At 43.5% G+C, this 25980-nt stretch overlaps 2 protein-coding genes across 7 annotated transcripts in view; one reads left to right on the forward strand and one right to left on the reverse strand.

Moving 5' to 3' along the window:
* Positions 1-10176, forward strand: part of HEATR1 (HEAT repeat containing 1) — a 57054-nt gene extending 46878 nt beyond the window's left edge. For 2 of the 3 annotated variants that reach the window (XR_016219033.1, XM_002717318.6), the window contains 12 exons: positions 1142-1265; positions 2200-2340; positions 2830-3119; positions 3772-3922; positions 4828-4986; positions 5146-5280; positions 5392-5496; positions 5588-5756; positions 6313-6467; positions 7293-7451; positions 8992-9100; positions 9864-10176. Coding sequence is in view for 1 of the 3 variants with exons in the window: in XM_002717318.6 (XP_002717364.3) it covers positions 1142-1265; positions 2200-2340; positions 2830-3119; positions 3772-3922; positions 4828-4986; positions 5146-5280; positions 5392-5496; positions 5588-5756; positions 6313-6467; positions 7293-7451; positions 8992-9100; positions 9864-9952 (1786 nt within the window). In the remaining 2 variants the exon portion in view is untranslated. Of the gene's footprint in view, positions 1-191; positions 1266-2199; positions 2341-2829; positions 3120-3771; positions 3923-4827; positions 4987-5145; positions 5281-5391; positions 5497-5587; positions 5757-6312; positions 6468-7292; positions 7452-8991; positions 9101-9863 lie in introns of those variants that run through there. The other variant, XR_016219032.1, reaches the window with a different exon arrangement.
* The window catches only part of LGALS8 (galectin 8), a 29778-nt gene continuing 12471 nt past the window's right edge, over positions 8674-25980 (reverse strand). Inside the window, exons 3-11 of one of the 4 annotated variants that reach the window (XM_017347710.4) lie at positions 25750-25838; positions 24508-24718; positions 22904-23023; positions 21936-21992; positions 20812-20838; positions 20561-20686; positions 19960-20048; positions 19043-19208; positions 8674-13455 (exon numbers count right to left, since the gene is read on the reverse strand). In XM_017347710.4, the coding sequence (XP_017203199.3) occupies positions 13306-13455; positions 19043-19208; positions 19960-20048; positions 20561-20686; positions 20812-20838; positions 21936-21992; positions 22904-23023; positions 24508-24718; positions 25750-25838 (1035 nt within the window). In that variant the 3' untranslated portion in view covers positions 8674-13305. Of the gene's footprint in view, positions 13456-19042; positions 19209-19959; positions 20049-20430; positions 20687-20811; positions 20839-21935; positions 21993-22903; positions 23024-24507; positions 24719-25749; positions 25839-25980 lie in introns of those variants that run through there. The other 3 variants (XM_017347711.4, XM_070055576.2, XM_089311644.1) reach the window with 3 other exon arrangements.

A 25980-nucleotide genomic window follows, 5' to 3' on the forward strand; every position in this document is an offset into this window, starting at 1 on the left:
CCAGTGCTGTTGTACTGGAATCTGGTGTATACTTTTCTTATCACAGGTTATTTATAAAGTTTGTAGTCCTTTCTGTCTCCTTGTGATGTCAAAGACGAGTTATGTGTATTTGTGTACATTCCTCTTTGATCTGAATGGTGTATTGGGATGGGGTACGGGCAGCTGCATAAACCTAGGGCCTTAACTCTCAGAATCCTGTGACATGGGCAACACTGTTGGCTGATTCAGTGCCTCGCTGAGCCTGAAGAAGGACTGTGCTTCTGGACACAGACATGCATTCACTTCTCAGTGATAATTCCTTTTTGATAATCCTTCCTTTTCCTTCTTTCCATGTACTTTTTTTTTTTTTTTTTTTTTTTGACAGGCAGAGTGGTCAGTGAGAGAGAGACAGAGAGAAAGGTCTTCCTTTTCCGTTGGTTCGCCCCTCAGTGGCCGCTGCAGCCAGCACACCACGCTGATCCAAAGCCAGGAGCTGGGTGCTTCCTCCTGGTCTCCCATGCGGGTGCAGGGCCCAAGCACCTGGGCCATCCTCCACTGTACTCCTGGGCCACAGCAGAGAGCTGGACTGGAAGAGGAGCAACCGGGACAGAATCTGGCACCCCAACCGGGACTAGAACCCGGTGTGCCGGCGCCACAGGTGGAGGATTAGCCTATTGAGCCATGGTGCCGGCCTCCATGTAGTTTTTGAAATAAATCACTACAAAATCATTTCATTGCTTTTATATCTGAGGTAGATGTGAATTCTTTAGATGCCTTCAGCTGGGTCCATTATTGTAGCACAACAGGTTAAGTGGTCGCTTATGACACTAGCATCCCATATCAGTGCGGGATCGAATCTCAGCTGCTCTGCTTCCAATCCAGCTCCCTGCTGATGTTCCTGGGTATGCAGCAGAAGACAGCAGTACAAGTACAAGTGGGTCCTTGGCACGCACATGGAAGACCTGGTTGCAAACTGGGCTTCTGGCCTCAGCAGGGCCCACCCTCATCTGTTGCAGCCATTTGGAGAGTGAACCAGCAGGTGGAAGATGTGTCTCTTGCTCTCTCTCAAATAAACTTTTTTTTTTTTTAATGCCACTATCTCAGATAAAGGTTTTAAAAATGTCTTTAGCCACTGTTTGCAAAAGAGTCTCCTGTGTTTTAGGTTGCTAGAAACAGTTCTTGGATATATTAATGCCGTGGCACAGTCTCTGGAAAAAAATGCAGACACAATAACTGTGAAGTTTTGGAGGGCACTGCTTAGCAAAGCTTACGACATGTTAGATAAGGTAGGTCTTCATCTCTCTCCATTAGTACCGTGTTTTGTTGCTCACGTTTATGTCATGCTAAAATTATTTACCTTAAACATTTACTTTAAGAATAAACTTAGCAGTGCCTTCTCTTAATACAATGCAGCATAGATTTTTCTTAATCTCTTGATGACTCCCCTCCCCACCATAAGAACATGCACCCTGTAAATCTGAGTCTTTCCTGTTCAGTCATGTAATATACTGTATAATGTTCCACTTTATTCAAACTGGAATAAAATTAAAATATTAATTAAGTATGTTAAGGGTGCCCTGACCTTAAAATTAGGATCACTCTTCAAAATCTGGCAAAAAATCTTATTTACATGGCCTTGAACAATTTATTATTCTTAGCATTAGAGTTTGTTTTATTTAATAAATTATAGTTTATAATGGCTACATGAAAAGTTATTGTAAGAATTAAATAAGGAAATGTGTATGGGGTAGGCATTTGGCCTAGCAGTTAAGCTACTGAATAGGACACACACATCCCATATTGGAGTGCCTGGGTTCCCAGCTCTGCTCCTGCTTCCTGCTTCCTGCTTCCTGCTTCCTGCTTCCTGCTAACGGACAACCTGGAAGTCAGAAGGTGATGGCTCAAGTGGTTGGGTCCCTGCCCCCGATGTGGGAGACCTGGATTGAGTTTCCAGCTCCAGGCTCCAGTTTTTCTCAGCCCTAGCCTTTGTGGGCATTTGGGGAGCAAACTAATGGATTTGGGAGCTCTGTCTTTGTCTCTCCATCTCTGTCTCTCTCTATATATACCTCTCAAATAAAAAAAATATAGAAAGGAAAGGAAACGTGTATGAAAATGCCTGGCACTTGTAAATTATGCACTGAATAAAAATCTATCCTAATCAGAGTTGATCTTACTCTTTTTTCTTTTCCTTTTTGCATTAAATTTAAAACTTCTCTGTAGGTCAATGCATTGCTGCCCACAGAAACATTCATTCCTGTGATTAGAGGGCTGCTGGGCAATCCCCTACCATCCGTTCGTCGGAAAGCTCTGGATCTTTTGAATAACAAGCTACAACAGAATATGTCCTGGAAGACAAAAATAGTGAGTAAGACCATACAGCAGACCCCTTACCAACCTTTACCTTAGCAAAGAGCTGCATTTAATCCCTTAAGTTTCTCCAATGGTACCATCTAAAGTTGAAGTTTATTGTTATCTGAATATAATACTGTGGCGTGTGTGTTTTAAAAAATGTGATACTGAGTCTAATAGGAGTGTAGATGTGTGTTGTATGAGCTCTTTGGAATTTTAGTTTATTGGAATTCTTGTTAAAATGGACCAAATACTAACTTGAGCATAAGTCTAATTCCTCTCCAAACTAGTAGGGTGCTTTTTATAAATCAGAAATTGGCCAGGAAGCTCACACATTTCCTTAGCAGTAAATACAGCAGGTGGAGAAACAATTGCTTATGTTTAATTGTGTGGCCTGGAACCCTTCAGTCTGATTCCCACTAGATGGTCTCAAGCTGGGAAAATAGACTAGCAGTTTTCTGCATCTCTTAATTATTTGGGGATTTTCACTGTCCTCTTTAGGTTTACCGTTTCCTAAAACTGGTTCCAGTCCTTTTGGCCATTGTGCGTAAGAAAAAGGAGGCAGAAGAAGAACAAGCAATCAACAGACAGACGGCTTTGTATACCCTAAAGCTTTTATGCAAGAATTTTGGTGCAGAAAACCCGGAGACTTTTGTCCCAGTGTTGAACACTGCTGTGAAATTGATTGCCCCAGAACGAAAGGAAGAGAAGAACGTCTTGGGGAGTGCCCTGCTGTGCATAGCAGAGGTGGCCTCCACCCTGGAAGCACTGGCCATCCCTCAGCTTCCCAGGTATGCTGCTTGAGAACAGGAACCTGTACAGTCCAGTGCAGGCAGGAGAGCACAGCCCAGTGACTTTGTTTTTGCCCTTTAAGTAGATGTTACTTCAGATGAGATCTGTTAGAGAATGGCTCCTTTCCGGCCTGAAAAGCCCAGCTGTCTCACTGTCTTCATCTGCACAGCTCTGTGGTGTTCATCGTCCCCCAGGTCTCATCCCCTTTGACTTTGCTATTAGAAGACAGTGAGTGCAGCGCCTTGATAGAGGGGCCCATCCTTTTGGGCAGGCTGTCCTATGCTGTTCCCTTGGGAGTTTAGACCCTCATGACCCTGAGAGTTACTAGCTGTGGGCAGGTCACGTCACTTGTTAGAGCTTTGCCACCTATAAAACGGAAACATTACCCATCTGGTTGGATTTCTGTAGGGCAGTGTTTGTGAGGCTTTTTTGCACAGTGCCTAACATAACAGGTATTCAGTTGAAAGATATTGCTCTTTTTAAAAATTGCTAGTGTATAGGTACTATTGGGACGGGGAGATTTCTTGCACTTGGTCACATAAAATCTGTAGACAGTGTGAGACAACATGCATACAGTGAGATAAAGACTTCTTCATTCTCCAGGCTGTTTTTGCTTACAGTTCCTCTGAAACTCTTTTTCCGTATTTCTAGTTTGGTGCCATCATTGCTGACAACAATGAAAAACACCAGCGAGCTTGTCTCCAGTGAGGTCTACCTGCTCAGTGCCTTGGCCGCCCTACAGAAGGTTGTTGAGACCCTGCCACACTTCATCAGCCCCTACCTAGAAGGCATTCTGTCCCAGGTAAGTCCTGAAAATGGTGGGGTATGGGAAAAGGGTGTGATGACAAATTGACTGGTTTCATTTCTTTAAGCTGTAATTTGTTTGACAGAAAAGATTCTTAGCTGCTGAAAACATGCTGGTTTTTGCTCAGTGTGCCTCTTTTTCTCTTCTGTCTTTCCTTCCATGTAATCCTGACATTGATATGGGGGTCACTTGTTAACTGTGTGGAAGATGTTTCATTGCTTCATTTTTTTTTTCCTCTGTGAGATCTTTGGAATTGGGCTGGGAGAGCTGTCTTCCTGCTTGTGGGAACTGGTTTACCATGTTTGTTTCAAAGTGAAAAGTTTGTTAATCCTAAAACAGCTTGCATAGTGGAATTTCTGTACTGCATGTCACTGATCGCCTGTTCACACACTGGGGCAAGTGGCGTTTGATTGAAAATGCCCAAGAATATTGGTCCCTGTTCCTCTTGTTATCACTGTTCTGTTGTGTTGATCATTTGCCATTAAAGATATTAGAAGCCTGACTACCAAGATGCAAGTAAGTTTAACAGATTCACAAACTCCATATCCAGGGCTTAAAGGCAGCTGCCTCACAGAAAGGGCCCTGTGCTCAGGACAGTCCTCAACTACTTTTAGCACCAAGAACGCGACTCTTCGGTCCCTGGATTCCTGTCCTCTGATAAATACCATCTGTCTGCGTACTCTGTGGGCTTCTGTATCTGCCAGTTACCCTCCTCCCTGGCTCCCAATTAGGAAAGAGGCTTCTGCCTGGTGTCATCTGCAAATATTCAGGATTGGCTTTTCAAGGAAATATGTGTGGCTAAATTGCACTCAGTATTTCCCAAACACTAGCATTTGAATTGACTAAGCCATTCTGTGTGTGCTTGTCAGGATCTATAATGACTGGTTTTTATATTCACAAAGGTGATTCATCTGGAGAAAATCACTAGTGAGATGGGTCCTACCTCCCAGGCCAATATCCGACTCACGTCTCTTAAAAAGACACTGGCAACCACACTCTCACCACGAGTCCTGCTGCCAGCCATCAACAGAACTTACAAGCAGATTGAGAAGAACTGGAAGGTTAGATCATATTGGGTATTAGACTTTGGAAAAGGGAGAGATGGTTGAAATTTTTAAATTTTATTTGAAGAATGTGGTTATTTAATTCCTTTGACAATGCATTGCTGAACTCCAGGAATAATTAAAAAATGGCACCTCTCTTGACTGTGTTATTGTTAGAATCACATGGGTCCATTTATGAGCATCTTGCAAGAGCATATTGGGGTGATGAAGAAGGAAGAGCTCACCTCCCATCAGTCTCAGCTAACCTCGTTTTTCTTGGAGGCTCTGGACTTCCGGGCACAGCACTCTGAGGTAAGTTGCTATCCACCTATTTAAGAGCCAAAGAAGAATCCAGCTGCTTAACATTGGTACTTGCCAAAATAACAGACCTCAAGACTAATAAATGAACTCTGCCACTTTCAGAATGATCTGGAGGAAGTTGGAAAAACAGAAAATTGTATTGTTGCCTGTCTAGTCGCCATGGTCGTAAAACTTTCTGAGGTCACTTTCAGACCTCTGTTCTTCAAGGTGAGGCTTTAAACTTCTGCGCTAATTCCTCTGTGCTCGGCTGTAAGTGACAAGATGTGTAGAAGAAACTAATACGGTGTTACCCTTCCAGCTCTTTGATTGGGCTAAAACAGAAGATGCCCCTAAGGACAGACTGTTGACATTTTACAACTTGGCAGATTGCATTGCTGATAAACTAAAAGGACTTTTTACTCTGTTTGCTGGCCACTTAGTGAAGCCTTTTGCAGACACATTGAACCAGGTGAACATCTCCAAAACAGGTTGGTAGCTTGTTCATTCCAGCTGACCCCTTTTCTCTGTGTGCATTACATAGGGTACAGTAAACATAAAGGCACAGCCTCACGCTGAGAGACAAGATTTTGTAGGATCTTGAGTTCTAGGCTAAGGAGCATAAATTTTACTTTACTGTCATTGGACTTTGAACTGCTTGTTGGCACATTGGAAAAATGTTCTTAGTAAGTTGACTCACTTGGGAGAAAGAATAAAGTCAATGTGCATTACTGGCAGTTATTGGAAGTAATTTTAAAACATTAAAGTCGGTTTATTCTCTAATGATAATAAGTGATTTACATGACAGTGGAGGTGATTTAACTTGACAAACTGAGGATTTGAATCTTAACAGCTCTAGAAAAAGGAATCTTTTCTGAAAGACTGTCTGTTTTGTGTTCCGCTTGCCTCCCAATTATGATCTCCAGGTCACTTTAGAAATACCCTTCTGATTGTAGTTATGTCAACAATGATTCTAATTTAAACACTGGAGAATAAATTGTGAAATTCGGGGCCTTATTTTTTTCCTCTTTTTACTCTTATCTACAGATGAAGCATTTTTTGATTCTGAAAATGATCCAGAAAAGTGCTGCTTGCTACTGCAGTTCATTTTGAACTGTTTATATAAAATCTTCCTCTTTGATACTCAGCATTTTATAAGCAAGGAGAGAGCAGAAGCCTTGATGATGCCCCTGGTGGATCAGGTAACCACGCAGAAAGGTTTTTTGTTATAAGGAAGCCAACGTTGCCACATCTCTGCAAGCTATACATCTGTGGAAATGACACCTTGCGTGGCTTGCTGTTTTGGGAAGGAGGATGGATATCTTTTTTCTTTTATTTTTTAATTAAAAATTTTTTTCTGACAGGCAGAGCGGACAGTGAGAGAAAGGTCTTCCTTTTGCCATTGGTTCACCCTCCAATGGCCGCCATAGCCGGCGCGCCACGGCCAGTGCACCGCGCTGATCCGAAGGCAGGAGGCAGGTGCTTCTGGTCTCCCATTGGGTGCAGGGCCCAAGCACCTGGGCCATCCTCCACTGTACTCCCAGGCCACAGCAGAGAGCTGGACAGGAAGAAGGGCCACCGGGACAGAACCCGGTGTGCTGGCGCCGCAGGCAGAGGATTAGCCTTTTGAGCCACGGCGCCGGCCAAGAAGGAGGATGGATTTCAAAATTGAGTTTCCATGGATATAACTTCATTGTAGCATTTTTTGAGTTTTACTTTTGAATTTTTTAAGAAGACATTGTATAAAGTCTCATGGTTCATTTTTAATTTTTAAAATGTACCTGTGTTTTTTCAACTGGGCTTCATTGAGAATGTCTGTGGAAGGGCAAGGGCTGATGCCCAGGGCTCTGAGATTCTAAGTTCCAGAAGGCAATACTTATGTGCTCAAGAAAATACTAGAATAGGACCTAGTTTCTTAGCCTGCCTATCATGAAGGGTGGTAAACTGTTATGGATATGTTGGGTATTTTTTCAGACAGAAGCAAAACTAAGACTCGTTGCTTTAATACCTTGTCTTCCTTTTCATAGCTGGGAAACAGGCTTGGAGGAGATGAGAAGTTCCAGGAACGGGTAACAAAGCACCTGATACCATGCATTGCGCAGTTTTCAGTGGCCATGGCAGATGACTCTCTCTGGAAACCGCTCAACTACCAAATTCTGCTAAAGACAAGAGACTCCTCAGCCAAGGTCAGGAACTGTATAGAGGTGACAAGCTCAGTGTTGTCCTAGCAGCCTGTAAGCGGTCATGGATGTAGGCCCTTGGGAAACTAGCAGGAAAGAATACTGGTATGAAAGGTCAGGTCTGCTATCAGGCAGAAATTTGAGCCTAAGGAATATTGGGGTTTTGCTTATGGACTATTTATAATTAATTGCATTTCCCTCTTCTCCTCACCCAGTAGAGTATTAGACACAAGTACTGAAATACTTCCTGGGTGGGTGTTTGTTATAGTAGTTAAACCACCAGTTAGGATGCCTACATCCCATATCGGAGTGCCCAGGTTGAAGTTCCAGCTCTGCTCCCAATTCTGGTTTCCTGCTAATGCACACCCTGGAAGGCAGCAGGCAATGGCTCAAGTAGTTGGGTCCTTGCCACCCATGTGGGAAACCTGGATTGGGTTCCTGACTCTCAGCTTAGGCAGCATCTGGAAAGTGAATGAGCAGATGGGAACTCTTGTCTTTAATTAAAAAAAAAAAAAAAAAAAAAAAAGAATTGAATAGCATAAACTTGAGTTGTGTTTTCAAAGTGTCATTGTGCTCCTAAGATGAATGCTTTCAGCTTGCCCACAGAACAGGCTTGAGTGAGAGCAACAACTCATATTATGTTTTTAGCAGGTTTATGGTTCTCTTCTATAAGTAAGAGCAGGTAAGTGTCAAGATGTTTGAGGACTGTCGTTTCTGAAACTAATTATTATATTGTAACCTCAATGGATAAAACACCAAAGCAGAATTTTATTAATAGGATTTATTGGTTCAAATTCAGAGTATTAGAAAGTGGAAGCAATGAGGCTATTTTGGTGCCCAACCTCCTCACATACTTATTTAGCCATGGGTTTCCATAAAATTTGCAGCATCAAATTAATATTTTGGTTGTACAAAATGAAGAAAATCCCATTTGAATATTAGTGGTTACAGATGATTTTTTAACATCTCACTTTACAGTATCTATGTATTTAATTTTAATCTATGCAAAAGTAGAGAGGTAATAGGGCTTCTATTTCAAAGTGAATTGTCAACAGCACCTCAAATTCCAATACATAACACATCATGACATACAGGGTTTTCATTGAGTGCTGAGATGAGGGCCTAACCAAAGAGGGTTCCCTGACCATTCACACGACTCCCGTGGTAACTCAGCAACTGTAAGTGGAGTCCTGGCAGATACAGCCAGGGCAGTTAAATTGATGACACATTTGAGTTTGCATGTAGCTTTTTATTGTTTTCTTAAAGGAAATATAGAAAGACATACATATTAAAATGATCAAGTCCTGGAACAGTTTGAAAAACAGATTTTTAAGGCTGCACATGTTACAAAAGATCCCCAATGGTTCCACGAACTGGTATTCTGAGGTGAAAGTTGAATGGACATAATGGAGCAAAATAAACATACATGAAATAGCATTTAGTATAAAAAGAACATCTCAAGTCAGTAGAGGTCTTAAGATCATAATTATAGCAGTAAGTACATAGAACTACTTTTGTATTCTTTACTATTTTATTTCCCTTTCAGGTTCGATTTGCAGCTTTGATTACTGTGTTAGCACTGGCTGAAAAACTAAAGGAAAATTATATTGTCCTGCTGCCTGAATCCATTCCTTTCTTAGCAGAATTGATGGAAGGTAATTCCCAAGCTATTAGACAATAATCAGTTCCGTGAAATGTGCCCAGTGATAATGTCCTTTTGGATCATGTGATGAGCACGTCAGGGGTAGTCGCCTGCCCTTCTTAGTCTCACCTGGGAGCAGGCTCCTTCCTGTTTTGAGTGTGGTAGATCAAACAGGAGATGACCCTGTGATAATTTATGACTGTTCATGGTATGATCTTCACTTTCTTTATATTTGTTTGAATGATCATGCAGACTGCTGTCTTTAAAGCTTCATGTTTATGTGATTGAATAGTTTAGTGCCCAGATATGTTCATCAAAATGCCTAGGGCCACTAGGAGGCGATAGGATATCCACTCTTTATTCAGTACTCAGTGCTTTACATCTATCGTTTCATCTTCACATGTTCAGCATTATACCACATGGCCCTAAAATTGTGGGGGCAGGTAGATCAGCACTTTGTCACTAATGATACACTGCTCTAGCTAGAGAGGAGCTTGTGTGAACTACTCAGGAGGCAGCATGGGAGGGCTTTTGAATTTGGTTTGTCTCCCGTTTGGGGAGCTCTATCTTACTTGGCTTCCAAGTGTCAGCCTGCTACAAGGAGGGAGTGGAGGAAGGAAGCTGGAAGGCAGAGGCGGCATCTCATGGCGCTGCGCTTCCATTCACCTCCTGACTGACTGAGCAGAGAACGGAAGACACGGAGAGGCGAGTGGCAACTGAGGCAGGGTGACTGCCTGATGCAGATTTTAATTTTGATTATTTTTTGTTTGTTTTAGATGAATGTGAAGAAGTAGAACATCAGTGCCAAAAGACTATTCAGCAGCTCGAAGTCATTCTGGGAGAGCCACTCCAGAGCTACTTCTAAAAGTTTTGATATTTCTCACTCTGTTTGGAGTTTGGACTTATTTTTCATATTTTTATTTTGGGGTGTTTGGTGCCATGTTACTTTTGGTGCCTTAACACCTGCCTGGACTACTTAATAAATATTTAATGACTTCTTTACAAAATTCCCACCTGATTCGTGTTCCACAGAACCTCCATGCCAGGGGTATGGAGTTAAAGAGTAAATAACATAATATTTTCATACAACTTGCTTTGTGTGTCTCAACTTTTATTAGTCTTTCCTGACTGATGTAATTAATATGTTTGATTTAGTGCCCCAAGCTGACACTTTGAGTATAAAACTGTAACTCTTCTTTATAGCAGTGTCATATGTACACGGGGTCCATGTCAGAGATTTCATTCAGATTAACTCTCGGCTTCAAGTTTTACTCTTCATCTAAGGAAAGTGACACTTTAGGCCTTAATTTGTATGTGTGCCACAGAGAGAGTTCTGGGATGCATTTTTACTCAGGGTTATGTTTGCCTCCTTTATCCTTTCATCTTGGGGGAGGGGGTTAATATGACTGCTAATGAAGGAACCCATACTTGGTGGTCAAACAGAAAGGGCCCCAAAACACTAGGTGGCATGAGGGTGCCCCTCCAGGATTTAGAGGGTTCATGTTTCCATAGGTGGTTAATTGTTTGAGGTGGTTTCAGTAGCTTTTTTTCCTAATGCTTTGAAGATCTCTATTGTCTACTACTATGTCATGGAAAAGCTGGAAAGGGAGGGCTCAAAATTCAGTCTGCAGGTTGGGTGCTGTGGCGTAGTGGGTAAAGCCGCCACATGCAGTGCCAGCATCCCATATGAGCACTGGTTCAAGACCTGCCACGCTGCTCCACTTCTGATCCAGCTCTGCTGTAGCCTGGGAAAGCAGTGGAAGATGGCCCAAACTCTTAGGTCCCTGCACCCTTGTGGGAGACCTGGAAGAAGCCCCTGGTCCTGGCTTCAGATCAGCACAGCTCTGGCCATCACAGCCAAGTGGGGTGTGAACCAGAGGACGGAAGTGCTCTCTGCCTCTCCTTCTCTAACTCTTTCAAATAAATAAATCTTCAAAAAATTTTATCTGCCTTGATTTTTTTAAGGCATGTAAGAACTAACCTACAGAATGTTCACACTGAGTTTGGAGAGCCTTTGATCTAATATAACATAGAAATCTAATGCAGAATTGAAGTTTAGAGATAGAGCTTGCTAGAAATGCCTGTTTCTCCTTAAGAAATATCTCAATAACATTAATAAATATTAACAAAGAGTTTTTTAAGAAAAACCTTTAACATTTAATCTATCAAAGAATCAGTCTTGTAACTTTATTTAAAACAAAGATGAAAACAAACTTTGTAAGACTTGCAGGAGGGGCCAACTGTGACACAGATTCAGCTTCTACCCGTGATGCTAGCATCTCATATCGGACCTCCAGTTCAAGTCCACGCTGCTCTGCTTCCAATCTAGGAAGCTCCCTGCTAATCCACCTGGGAAAGCAGCAGAAGATAGCTCAAGTACCTGGAGCCCTGACCCAGAGGATGCCCAGGTACCTGGGAGACCTGGATGGAGTTCTAAGCTCCTGGCTCTGGCCTGGCTGAGTCTCAGCTATTGCACCCATTTGAAGGGTGACCCAGTGGATGGAATATTTCTTTCTCTGTCTCCTCTTCTTTTTCTATTACTCTGCCTTTCAAGTAAATAGTAGGGTTTTATTTTCTCTTAAGTGCCTCACATGCGTAGACTTAAAAAATGTTTTCACCAAAATAAGTTTATCTTTTAATTCCATTTTCTATGAACTCTTTGAAGTTCCCTTATAATCTTCAGCATCTCGGTCATGCATTCTGATGTTCTTTATGAAAAAAAATAACCCCAGGGGATTGTAGGGCCTCCTGCACGGTACCCTGCATGCCCTCTACCCAGTGTCTTTTTGAGGTTGGAAAGACCCTACGTAATGAGAATTAACATGTAAAACTGGGAAAAGGAGTGAGGGCTAGACATTTCTACACTGAGTCCTTTTAAAAAATAATAATTATACTGATTGTATTCTTTTCAAGATATGGTTATAAAAAACATTTACCCAAAATTTGTTACAAAAATATTCCTAATCCTGGCAGAATTCTTCCCAGCAGTTTTATATAAAACTAAAGACTGATTTAGCTCCTTTTCCCCCCTCACTTCAAAATCTCAAACAAGATCTGACCTGTAAGGATTTTACATAGAACTCGTGCCAGCTCACTTCAAATAATAGAGAAATTACAGAAATGCTACACTTTAACTTGCTGTTACAGGTTTGAGTTCAATCACTTAAAGCAGAACAATGTTTTGATCTCGGTTACTAATGATGCTGGACTAATCTGTAGAAGAGCAGAGGCATGTATTGGTTTGCACACAGGCTAAACAGATTTTTATGTTCTACTTTACTGTTCTCTCAGTTGGTCTATTGTACTTTCTGATAGTGCCTATTTTATAAATTCATAAGTTTAATCAACATTTCTTCATTACCAAAAATACTCTACAAATTGAATTCATCTGACGTAAGCCTTAAACTTCCTATAGGAGTACATGCAGGCCTTACACTCAGAGTTCAGCATACAGAAATCTGCTGCATTGAGCTTGACATCAAGTTATTGTCAGTACCAGTTGCTTTTTTGGTTTGTGTGTGTGTGTGTTTGCCTTGGTTTTTGTGCTGAGTTCAGATCTGGGAAAGCTTACAGCTAGAGCTAGAGATGTTTATTATGCTGAACGAAAATTATTTGCCATTGGTAAGTGAACATCAAGCCTCTCAGTTGTGGACTGTGGTAGAACACTGGGTATGAAGGTGGTCATGGGGGAAGGACTGATCTTCTGTATACACTAGTGAATTTATTTAACTTACTAGCTATATAACAGCCCCGAAGGACCCAGTGTGATTATGCATCGCCTGCAGCAACAGTGCACAGTGACAGACGGCTGAGTAAAGCTTGAGACCAGGGAATACACTGGTTTTGTGCACTATGTATGGATCCCAGTCCCTGGCACAGTGCTGATAGAAACAAGTAGGTATTCAGTACATGCTAGCTACTATATTAATTCTAGGCACTTAATAAATATTTGCTGAATGCATTTTTTAAAAGAAGGTGCTGAGGCAGATGGGGGATAAGTGGCCTCCTAGCTTTAAGTTCTGTTGCCCCAAATTTTTCATTCAGTGCTAGACGCAGCCACACTGCTTGGCAAGGACTGAGAACACCTAAGACTTAATACTGTGCAAGCTCAGTTTAACAATATAAACCATATAGTGACAGTGAGATGCGCTTTGATAAGGCCATTATCACATAAGCCATTTTGTATTTTGGTTTTTTTTTTTAAAACAGTCAAGTTGGCTACCAGCTCCTTACTTCCAGTAAGTGGATGTCTCCATCAATTTCCAGCGTGTCGATACTGCTAAGCTCCTTAAATCTGTGTTTGTATTCCAGGCTGTGTACCCCATTTATTGCAACCTTGAATTCTCTAACATCACAATAAATTATCATCTGAAAGAAAGGAAACATACCATTAGTGGCTTCCCTTACTTTAAAATGTTTGTTGTTAATTGCACAGTGCCAAGAAGTAAACCATTTGGTGTGCTTTATATGTAGAATTCTCTTAGCTTTGCTGTGGAACCCCCCTTCTGTGATGACCAAGAGCCTCATCTCATTAGAGGCTACCTGCTAGTGGCACCTTCTGCCTGCTGGAAACCTTGCACGGTGCACCAGGCTGACGCCCTTGCTGCCTTCCCCAGCCTCATCCTGTCCCCTACTCCCAGGGAAATGTACACTTGCCCCTTGTCACTTGTGCTAGGGAACTCTAATATAAAATAGGAAAACTGCTCATCAACTGGCTCTTGCTCACAGAGTTGCTGATTCCAACTAGCAGGTCAAGATCCAAGAGACGTGGATCCTGTTTCCTGCCTCAGAGAAGGACCCTGGACCAAGCAGACAATTAAGAAATTCCAGAAGCTTAAGGCTCTTGCCTAGGGACTGTATAGCTGCTTGTTAATCCCTATTCCATCCCAGATCAGCAGATTCCAGCCTCAGACTTTGTTCACAACTCTTCAAAGCCACGTGTGCGATCAGTTCCTGGAGTAATTAGCCTTCTGGCAACTTGGTTCACACTCATCTTCAGTGTTAGCTGTCTAGTTATGTGCCAAAAACTCAAAACAATGAAAAAACGTGAAGCCTACTAACTACTCTTTGCCATCCTCTTCACACTTCTTATTTCTGCTCCCAACACCAGCCTGCTCCCTGACTACCATTACTTTCAATCCACACTGAAAAGACCAGTTTGGTGGCCCTGTACCATGTGCTTCCACGTGCTCCTTGCCCCCCAAGAAGGCTTCAGAGCGAGCAGGGAGGAGCAGCCCAGCATTGCCGCAAACCCAGCCCCATGCCCAGCAGCCAGAAAGGGGCACGGATCTGTATAGAAGCAAACGGAGTCCATTCTTTTGATAGGAATACTGGAAATGGCTGCCAGGGGAAATCAGGAGGAACGGGAAACCTCGACACAAGATACACAGCCTCATGCTACACAGCTCAGAAGAAAAACGCACCCAACAGATGGAGTGGCCATCAAGTAGTTACTATAGTGTGTCAAGCCAGTGCACAAGGTGAATTCCAAACAAGTGGAGAAAGCTGGAGGAAATCAGGGAGTAGGAGTGCGCTGCAGCATCAGAAGCAGCAGAGCTACGACCCGGGGGGGGGGGGGGGGGGGCTGCTCCAGCTTCCTGTTAATGAAGACCTGGGAGCCAGCAGATTGAGTTCCCCGTGCTCAACTTTGGCCCCAGCCCAGCCCTAGCCATGGAGGGCATTGGAGGAGTGAACCAGCAGATGGAAGTATTTTCTCTCCCTCCTCTTCTCTCTCTGCCCTGCCTCTGCTTACCTTCCTCCCCCTCTGTTTCACGCTCTCCCTCTCAAATAAAAAATATAAAAAAGGGCACATGCAAAAGACTCCCAGCATAAGAGAAAAAGCAACAGAATCCCTCACTCCCCTCTAATGTTACAAAACAGATGGTAAGAATGTAAATTTGATTTTAATAAAAAAGAGGTCACAGAAGACATTAAAATACTGAATGACTTTAAAAAAAAAAAACACTATAGAGGGGCCAGCGCTGTGGCGTAGTGGGTAAAGCTGCTGCCTGCAGTGCCGGCATCCCATATGGGCACCAGTTCGAGTCCCAGCTGCTCCACTTCCAATCCAGCTCCCTGTTAGTGCACCTGGGAAAGCAGCAGAAGATGGCCCAAGTCCTTGGGCCCCTGCACCTGCGTGGGAGACCTGGAAGAAGCTCCTGGCTCCTGGCTTCGGATCAGCTCAGCTCTGGCCATTGTGGCCACCTGGGGAGTGGACCAGTGGATGGAGGACCTCTGTCTCCCCCTCTCCTTCTCTATCTGTGTAACTCTGACTTTCAAGTAAATAAATAAATCTTTAAAACAAACAAACAAAAACACTATAGATGGAACTAGTAAGTGAATTTGAAACAGCAAGAAGATTGTTTAAAATGAAATTATTGGGGGCTGGCAGTGTGGTACAGCAGGTTGAAGCCCCAACCTGCAGCGCCGGCAACCATATGGACACTGGTTTGAGTCCTAGCTGCTCCTCTTCCAATCCAGCTCTCTGCTATGGCCTGGGAAAGCAGTAGAAAATGGCCCAAGTTCTTGGGCCCCTGCACCCGCATGGGAGACCAGGAAGAAGCTCCTGGCTCCTGGCTTCAAATCAGCTCAGTTCTGGCCACTGTGGTCATTTAGGGAGTGAACCAGCAGATGGAAGACCTCTCTCTCTGACTCTACTTCTCTCTGTAACTGTCTTAAAGTAAATAAAATTTTTTTTAAATGAAATTTTTGCATAGTGGGGATTTTTTAAATCGTTTTTCATTCAACCACTTGAAAGAAAGAGATTATCTGCCATCCACTGGTTCACTCCCCAAATACCTGCAACAGCCAGGGCTGGGCCAGGCTGAAGCCAGGAGTCAGGAACTCCATCCAGGTCTCCTTTGTGGGTATTAGGGGCCCAAGCACTTTAGCGGTCATTTGCTGCCTCCCCTGGAAGCACTAGGAAGAAGCTGGGTCAGAAGCAGCAGAGCTAGGACTTAAAACAGCACTCTAGTATGGGATACAGACATCCCAAGTGGTGGCTTAACCTACTTCACCACAGCACCCACCCCGAGGTAGTCCTAATGAAGCACATTAACAAATATGCAGAAATAGGAATTTCACTTAATGGTTAAGATGCCTGTGTTCCACATCAGAGTACCTAGGTTTGATTCCAGCTCTGGCCTCCTGCTAATGTGGTTCGTTGGAGGAAGTGGTAAAGGTTCAAGTAACTGGGCTCCTACCACACACATAGGAGACCTGCATTGAGCTACTGGCTCCTGCCCTGGGCATTGCGGTCATTAGGGGAATACACCAGCAGATAGAAGCTCTGATGGTATACTCTCTCTCTAATAAGTAAAAAAATAATAATAATAAATTAAGTAAATTAAAATAAATTATGAAGCAGTTAGGAGACTATCACTATTAAACAGTGACTGACATGAGAATCACTGTTCCTGAGGTAGGAAATGAACAAATGAAGATGGCTGTGAGTCTGAGATATGTACCTATGAAAGATTCATCTATCCATCTATTTGTCCCTTTAGCCAGACATCCTTTTAATTCTATAGCCACACAAAAATGGAATGTGGCTCACCTATTCAAATAATTTTAATGGCATTATTTGAATTATAACATGAGAAATATTTTAATTTTTATCTTAATATTTTTCAGCACTACCTGAATTTATTATTTTTTTTTAATTTAATATAGTAGATCCCAACTTGGAGCCCAGCTAAGTTATATAACTTGTTTTAAGACCTTTTTTAAGATTTAATTATTTATTTTGAAAGTTGAAGTTACCTCCCGGCGCTGCGGCTCACTAGGCTAATCCTCCGCCTTGCGGCACCGGCACACCGGGTTCTAGTCCTGGTGGGGGCGCCGGATTCTGTTCTGGTTGCCCCTCTTCCAGGCCAGCCCTCTGTTATGGCCCGGGAGTGCAGTGGAGGATGGCCCAAGTGCTTGGGCCCTGCACCCGCACGGGAAACCAGGAGAAGCACCTGGCTCCTGGCTTCGGATCAGCACAATGTGCTGGCCACAGCACGCCAGCCGCCGGCCATTGGAGGGTGAACCAACGGCAAAAAGGAAGACCTTTCTCTCTGTCTCTCTCTCTCACTGTCCACTCTGTCAAAAATAAAAATAAAAAATTTTAAAAAAGGAAGTTGAAGTTAGAGAGAGAGGGACAGAGAGAGGTCTTCCATCCACTGGTTCACTCCCCAGATGGCTGCAACAGCCAGTGCTGGGCTAGGCAGAAGCCAGAAGCTTCTTCAGTCTCCTGCATGGGTGGCAGGGGCCCAGTACACAGGCCATCCTCTGCTGCTTTCCCAGGCCATTAGCAGGGAGCTGGATCACAAGTGGAGCAGCCAGGACACGAACCCACCACCCACATGCAATGCTGGCATTACAGTGGCAGCTTAACCCACTATGCCACGGGGTCCTCCAAGGCTCAACATCCTTCTTGAGGACTTACCTCTATCTCCCTAAGGGAACTCCAAGTTAGTTACCCGTTTTGTCCTGACTCCTGCCCTGACTTCCTACCTCCAGTGACTTCTTCAGCTCATGCCCTAAGTCTGGAAAACCCAATTTTACCATTAGCCTTCCACATCCTTCTCAGCCTTCTGAACTCCAAACCATTATCTACCAGATACAGGGAACCTTCCATGACTGGCCCACATCTATCTACACTTCATTTGCCGGGGCACTGCATTAAGCCCAAAGTTATTAGGAAATATTGCCGTCAAATCGCGATCTTCTTGTCAGCCTTTGTGTTCATGCTTTTAATAACTCCGGTGAGTCCTTCAGAACTTCAGCAGTCCAGGGCATGTGAAACGAACAAGCATGAACCGAATGAGTGGCCTGAGTGAGCATGGGCAGCAGTGTGTCACCAAAGCTAGTGAAGGGCCTAGCCACCCACCCCCACCCACAAATCAAGGAGACTCTTCTCTGTTCAAAGACCCAGAAACACACAAGGGGCAAGGCAGGCGTTAGAACATGCACGTAACTAGGGTCTCTGGACTACAGGCCTTTTAGTTCCAGGAGTCTAATGTACTTTTCCTTGAATCAACACAAGGGCACTCCAAAAAGTTCATGGAAAAATTAAATTATTTTTGAGTTTTATTTTGGTGCAAAAATTTTTGAAATTCATGAATAGTTTTTCCATACTATGCATTTTCCATGAACTTTTTGAGGATCCCTCATATAGATGGATTTCAAAATTTTTCAGCATCAAACTAAACGTTTCATTCTATTTTCCATGAATTTTGTGAAGTACCTGGTTTTTAACAGGATTGACTTCTGAACTGTAGCCAGCCAAGATGGGAGATGATAGTACAAGCAAGCACTTCTAGGGTCCCCACGTCCTCATGTCCACATGTGATTACACACGTTACTCCAGTCCCGAGAAAGTTCCTGTCAAGATTCCTATTACACTGGGACAGGAGTCCCCCCAGAGGTCGGCTGCCAGTTGGAATGCTTACTGCACAGTAGTGCCTGGGTTTGAGAACCAATTCCGCTCCTAATTCTAGCTTCCTGCTAGTGCACACTCTGGGAAGCAGATGGTGATGGCTCAAGTGCTTGGGTCCCTGCCACCCACATGGGAGACCCAGACTGAGTTTCTGGTCCAGCCCCAGCCAGTTCTGGTCCATTCCAGCATTTGGGGAATAAACCAATAGACAGTGATGAGAGCTCTGTCTGACCCTGTCTCTCAAAAAATAAAAATAAAAACAGATTCTTAATATAGGGATAACTCATTTTCAATATATCAAATGTCAAATAATTCCAATGCAAATAATGTGATACTCTACTGATTTTGCCATTGATACCAACAGCCTATGTTATAAAAGTGAGCATTCAAATTACAGCCTCCAAGGAAAGAAACAAAAGCAACAGCAGCCCACAGTATCCGCCTGAGTTGGGATTTGATTTAAATGGGCCATTTATCCTATCTCTGCTCCCAAGATTCTTTTTCCTGGCCCATTTCCAAAAAATATCATCTTACCTCAAAGTACATCCCAGGACTAAATGGGAAACAAGTAATATTTCTCTCTTCTTCTCCCCAGGACTCTTGAAGAAAAGAATTTCTTACAAATGCTTTCATATTCAGGCGTGGGTTCAAGTGTAGAGCAATATCCTTCGATTTTCCTGCTATCAGGTCAACATTAAAGCTTTTAAGAGGGAGGGAAAACAAATTTTAACCACAAATGTGTGAATAGTCTGTTCCTGCAATTTTCATCATCAGACTTGAGCTACTGTTACAAACATATGAAACACATACGCATATGGATATAGGTGAGATTCTCAACTCCTGAGACAGCATTCCATGTTACTTGGAAAATAAAAATACAAAACAACCTTCAAATCAGTGTTGAGGCAGAGATCTGCTTGGGCAGAAATCGAAGGTTTTTGTGCTACCAAACTAAATGGTTATTTCGGACTGCAGGAATTGGACCCTTTCTGGCAGGTACTCTCTTTTAATCATTTCCAGGTGCTCTCTTCTTGAAAGCACGCAGCTTTCTGGGAAACAGCTCTGAAGTCAAGCTTTCAGAAGCCCGGACATCTCTGGCAAAGGTTCTTAAAGCAGAAATGTTGTAAGTCACATGAAAAGAGCTGCCCTGAAAAGCTGCCTGATTTATGAGGCTGCCCCAGAGCTCACAAGGCAAGGGCGGGCCTTGTGGACAAACATGCTATCCTCATGCGTGGCTAGAAAAGGCGCAGGTCAGAACCCGGGACTTTAGTCCCGGGTTCTGCACCACGTAGTTGTTAGCAGTTGAACGTCTTCCTGCTTTAACAGTCTCGCCTTTCTAATGAGGATCTGACGCTAGACTTCTATCTCACAGGAGGTTAGGGGCTATCAGGCGGTAACAGGCACACGTGGAAAGCACTGGCACTGCTACCGGTAACGTTGATGATACCAACCCTTTGGCACCTGTGTTCACTTCTCCTTTGATGACGACAGTTCGCCCGGGGCCCATGGAAGAATTCAACCTCGCAACAAATGGCAGGCTCTAAAAAGAAGTCGCAGTCAGAACAAGGAAGGCTGCAGGGAAAATCTCACGGGCAAACTGTCCAGAGGGCACCAGGGAACGTTTAGGAGCCTGGAACCCCGTGAGGGGACAGACCAAACTTGCTTTGGTCCCAGGTGGATCCCTTGTGGTAGTGCTGTGCCTGTCAGTGCAAGCTCTCAATGAGGAAACGAACGGACACACAGTGCGACCTGATGTACTCTGTCCAAGTGACACTCATTCTGGGAGAGCCACCTGCACTTGGGCTCTGATGCAGTGCTCCATGTTCCTGAAGGGGTCTGAAGGGGTAGGGGGCAGCCACGCTGGGAGGAGTGGAGGAGCTACAGGCCCATGGCCCAGAGACATATACCCAGTGACCCTCATGTCTGTCCAGGGACAGCATACAAATGCAGCGTGGCTGCTTTGGGCTTCTACTTGGGGGTAGGGTTTATACTTAACAGCTACCTAAAACTTAGTTTTTCTGAAGAATTAAGAAAATCTGTGGCTCTTCAAACCTTTGACAAATAGCTGGTAGGTAGTATTTTGGTGCAAGTCAAAGTGTGATTGACAGTCGAATCTTTGCTCTTGGTGTAGGCAGTTCTGGGTACGACTTTAGAAATGTCTCCTTCTCTATTACTAGGCTGTAGGGAAACAGTTCTACAATAAGGAATGCAGTGAATGAAGCTGTCTTTCAAGGTTCAACTATTCATTTTCTAGGCAATTTTATAAAATGTTCCCAGGTAAGAACTCAGAGAAAACTACTTACAAACTGTGGCGTGCCAGACTTCTGCACCTATGGGAGGAGAATCAAGAAATGAGAACACTGGAAAGACAAGACATACATTTTATAATGTGAGCAGTCTGATCTTGTTGGTTGTGATGAGCTGAGCCTGGCCAGGGTCTGGGCCATTCAGGCCCACTCTCTGCTGGTGTGACACACAGTGATTCCTGACTGTGCTATGGAGGTGGAAAGGGCAACTCAGGCTGGGAATGAACTCTAAGAGCCCTATTGATCTGAGTCCTTTATCCTCCACTATGAGTGAGTAATTTTTCACAGGACTGCATGTGAGCTTCAAACACATTTAACTTGTTCTTTCCAAGTACCCCCAAAATGCTGAGATTATACTCTTTGTTGGTGAGGTATGAATATGCTGAGATTGGAAGACCTTACTTCTCCATTAATAGTAGCACAGATGCAATTTTTGAACTGCACTTGTTCCCAAAGGGAGAGAAGATGCATATGGAAGTTTATTTTCTAATGCACTTGGCTGGTGTATGATATTTGTAAATATCTCATGACTGCCCTACTTGATGGTTTAGAGTCAGACACACTTCATGTTCCATAGGAACGGTGGGTAACTGTCACACAAACTGAGAGGCTAAGCATCAGCCAACACTTGAGTGCCTACCCAAATAAGAAGTATATACTACAATTCTCAATTACTTCCATCCTAGCTTCGTACTAAAATCCTAATTTTAGGGGGCAGCTGGCCTAGCAGTTAAGGTGTCGCTTGGGATGCCCATATACCATATCAGAGTTCCAGGACTGGAGTCTTGGCTGTGCTCTTGATTCTGTCTTCCTGCTAAAGTGCCCAAAGGAGCAGCAAATGACAGCTCAAGTAGCTGGGACCCTGACACCCACATGTGAGACCTGGATTGAGTTCCTAGTTCCTGACTTTAGTCTGGCCCATCCCTGGCTGTTGTGGACATTTGGGGAATGGACCAGCAGATGGGAGTTCTCTATCTCTCTGCCTTTCAAGTAAGTAAGTTTTTTAAAATTTTAAGTAAAATGAAATCATAATATTAAAAAAAACAGCCTTTCTGCCACCTGATTTACATTGCAACTAAAAGAACACTTCCATACAGGTGGTTAAAAGATTTAATATTTACATTTTCTCTACTTATCGCTGTCAGCTCCACAGTGGATGCTTGGGTACTTTGTAAAACCTGAAGAAAAGATCATTTTTAACATCCATCAGAACATCTTTTCTAAATATGACCTGTTCAACATATCAAAAAATTATTAAAGGTAGTAAATATGAAAACATGCTTGAAAATTGTGCTCCAAAAATGCTCTTAACACGCCTGTCAATTGGGTGAACATTAAAGAGAGTACTATCTGATGTCAACAAGAATGTGTGCAGACAGGCACAGGTGTTGAGAATGCCAATTCTTTTCATCTTTTTGGAAGGTAAGGCAAAAATATCTATCAAAACTTACAATGTAAATATCCTTTGACTCAGATATTTCACTTCCAATAAGGGATCTTACAAAAAATACTTCATGTAAAGGAAATGCCCCAGCTAACTAAAAAGAGTGCTTGTTTTGCTAGAACCATAGTAGATCTGAAATCATAAAGCCCTGGTCAATAGTAACATTCTACTACTCGCAAAAAATCACCTCCAAGAAACTACTACTCTAATAAAGGAAGTATTTATATTATTCTTATCTCAGTAGATGTTAATTTAATTTCTCCCAGTTTGTCAGAAACTATCACCCCACCCACCCACCCAAAAAAAAAAAAAAAAAAAACACCCTAGGGATAGGCATTTGGCCTAACAGTTAAGACACCTATGTCCCATATCAGGGTACCTGAGTGCAATACTCAGCTCTGCTCCTGACTCCAGCTTCCTGCAAATAAAGACCCTGGGAGGTAGCGGTGACGGCTCAAGTGATTGGGTTCCTGCTGCCATGTGGGAGACTTGGGTTGAATTCCTGGATCTAGGCTTTGTCCCAGACCTAGCCATGATAGGCATTTGGAGAGTCAAACAGCAGAGTAGAGCTCACTTTCTTTATCTCTCTGTCTCTCTACCTCTCAAATTAAAAGCATATACCCCAAATTATGGAAGGGCACTCACCGAGCTGAAGCTAAAACCAATTGAGTGAATATTCACTTTGCCATAAATGCCCAGAGTGTCTATTTTCTCCAGACTTATCCTGTGGGCATAGAGGAGAATGTGTTTTCCATTTACAGCCACCTAGATGCGCATAGAAGACACCCCCCACCAAAAAAAAAAAAAAAAGTAAGTTAATAAATTCTTATCCAAAAGTAAATGTTCTCTTGAGTTTAGCTTTATACCTTCCTTCCATGATTCTAAATACACATCTGACCAAACTGTGTTTGAAAGCAACCACAACACTATTTCTTAACTTCTGGGCTCTTGATCTGAGTAGAGGTCATAGACCACTCTTCCCCAGACAGACTAAGCATTTCTGAATATATGTACATATCCATGTGTGCACCCACAAGTATACCTGAGACATCCGGGTTCAAAGATCCCCCATCAGTCCCTGCACAGGTGCCCTGAGGCCTTTGTGAGCTCAGGTTAAAGATCCACCCTGCCTGTTCTCCAGTTTCCTAGAGGACCACACTCTGAGATAGTCACCTACATGGTAGGCACCCCATGAATATTCATTGGATTTACTAGATGGATCAACATGGGCAAGTTACCCAACCTATTTGAGGGTTGGTTTTATCATCTGTAGACAGGAACAGTCTCTACCTCAAGGGCAACGATTACAAGGAGATGACCAAGTAGCTTCTGCAAGTTTTTGGTCAGTATGCCCGGCTCCTCTTCTCTTCCTCCCCAGTACCCGGTGCCATGTTAAGTTTTGTGCAGAAAGCACAGCAACAAACAAAAGGTGTCTGACTCAAGGAGCTTAAAATCCCATCAGCAAACCACAAACACAATAACACCAGTACACTGTTAAACAGTGTTTAACAGTAAACTGTTAAAAAGAATGATACAGGCACAATTGCTCAAAAGCCCACAGACAGGACGGGTGAATGGAGCTGACGAGACTTAAGGGACATTTTCCAATGCAAACAGTGTCCTTCAGGACAAAGGAATCCTCACCAGACACGTGAGTCCTGGCTGGAATCAGTGTGAATCTCCAGCCTGGGAAAGCTGGGCTTGAGGGCCAGCAGGTGTGAGAGCCTCTAGGACAAATTCTGCCTCACCTATACACCCCAGGTGCGTAAAACATTCCACAGAGCTAGTGATAGAACTTTCTACATGAAGGACTTCTAAGATCCCCTATGGATCTAAGCTGTCGTGATGTCATAGAACTATGTGGGTCAGAACTTAACTTTACCAATCCCTTCTGGTTTCTACACTGGGGTTCCCCGTCTGTCAGTTCCAGATCCTCCACACTTCGAGTGGTGGTGATCATAATTTACTTGCCCACAATTAACATATTCCTTTGTCAATTCAGAATTCAGCCCTGCCAGCAGACGTATGATCCAATGAAAAGATCTAGCCACACCGGGCCTGTTTTACTACATGGCAACGGCTGGCTGGACAGAGCAGTTACGTCCTACCTCATGGTTAGGCCCAGTCCTACTACAGAGAAAAATGACAAAGCCAAACTATTTCTCAAATGTAATAAACAAAAGTGAAAAGCCCACCTGCGTGCTCATTCTCACCAGCGTGGATTCAACTTGTCCTTCCCCAAAACCTACCTGGAATTTTTCCTTCAGCACCATGATCACAATTTCAAAAGATTTTTCTCTATTGAAAGGCATGTCGTAGGTGATCTCTTCCCATCCCCATTTTTCATTCATCAGAGTATTGCATACGATGCAGCTGGTCCTTTTGAAACGAGGATTGAAATGAAAGGCCACATCGGCTCGAGGTTTCACGCTGCTGCCACACTGTAAATCCACTTGGAATCTATGTGGGGAAAGACACATGCAAGCACTCAGAAAGGAGGCCCACCAAGCACTGCACTCCACGCCCAGTGACTTACAAGGCTCCCTCCTCTATTCTTTCACTAAAGGCCTAGCTGTCTCATCTTCCCTTCTTCTGCGTCTCAAGTGGGTCCAAATCTCCACCAGAACAAGAACCCACTTTTTCCACCGTTTTTTTGCAGGTAGGGCTGCCTTTATAGTCAAAGTGCTCCCAATAGATGCATATTGCCTTAAAAATCAGTACACACCTGCCTTATGTCTACTCTGGCTTCTCCCCCACCACCACATGCAGCCATCCCGCTACCAGAACACAGCACTAAGGGCAGGTGTCCTAGTTGCTGAGGATTGTGAGATGGCGGCCCTCGACCCTGGGGAGAGCAGTGGAGAGCTGGAGGAAGCCCACTCCTCCAGTAATGTGATGGAGTTGACAGAAAAGATCTGGGCCACCTCCTTGAGACTTGATCGTCATATTTCATTTAACAAGCGTACACTGGCTCATTGCCCAAATGGCTGCAACGGCCAGGGCTGGGCCGGGCCAGGCCAGGCCAAAGTCAGGAGCTTCTTCCAGGTCTCCCACACAGGTGCAGGGGCCCAAGGACTTGAGCTATCTTCTGCTGCTTTTTCAGGCCATTAGCAGGGAGCTAGATCAGAAGTGGAGTAGCTGGGACTCAAACTGGTGCCTGTATGGGATGCTGGCACCACAAGTGACAATTTTACCTGCTATGCCATAATGCTGGCCTCTAAAATAAATCTTCAGAGATACTGTGGAGAATGTTAGACTGTATTAGACCATCCCTATTAGCTGACCACAATTCAGATATAGAAAACAACTCAATAAAGGATCCCTATAACCTTTCTACAGTCATTCATTCCCTTGTCCTCAGCACCCTGAACAGAGCTGCTGATGAAAGCACGGGCCTCCAAGAGTCCCAGTGGCCTCCTCCACATTATTTTGTTGTTGCTGTTCCACAATCACAAACAGTGCATTCACAAACCATCTACCAATGGTTTTACCTGTCCACATCAAAAGGAACATGTCCACGTATCACAATCAACGTTCCAGGCTCCAACTGCTCAGGAATGGTGCCAACATAGGGGATCATCTAGGGAAGAAAGTTTAAACAAATTTGCATTGCCATAACCAAAATTCTAAGCAATTATAATCAAAACTCAGTCATCAATCAAAAACAACTACATCTTAAAAGGCTGTATGAAAACCTGCTCAGAATCCAGCATTTTCCAAGC

This window comes from Oryctolagus cuniculus, chromosome 13 (genome assembly GCF_051225735.1).
Source record: "Oryctolagus cuniculus isolate XC-2025 breed Fujian yellow rabbit chromosome 13, ASM5122573v1, whole genome shotgun sequence".
NCBI classification, from domain to species: Eukaryota; Metazoa; Chordata; class Mammalia; order Lagomorpha; family Leporidae; genus Oryctolagus; species Oryctolagus cuniculus.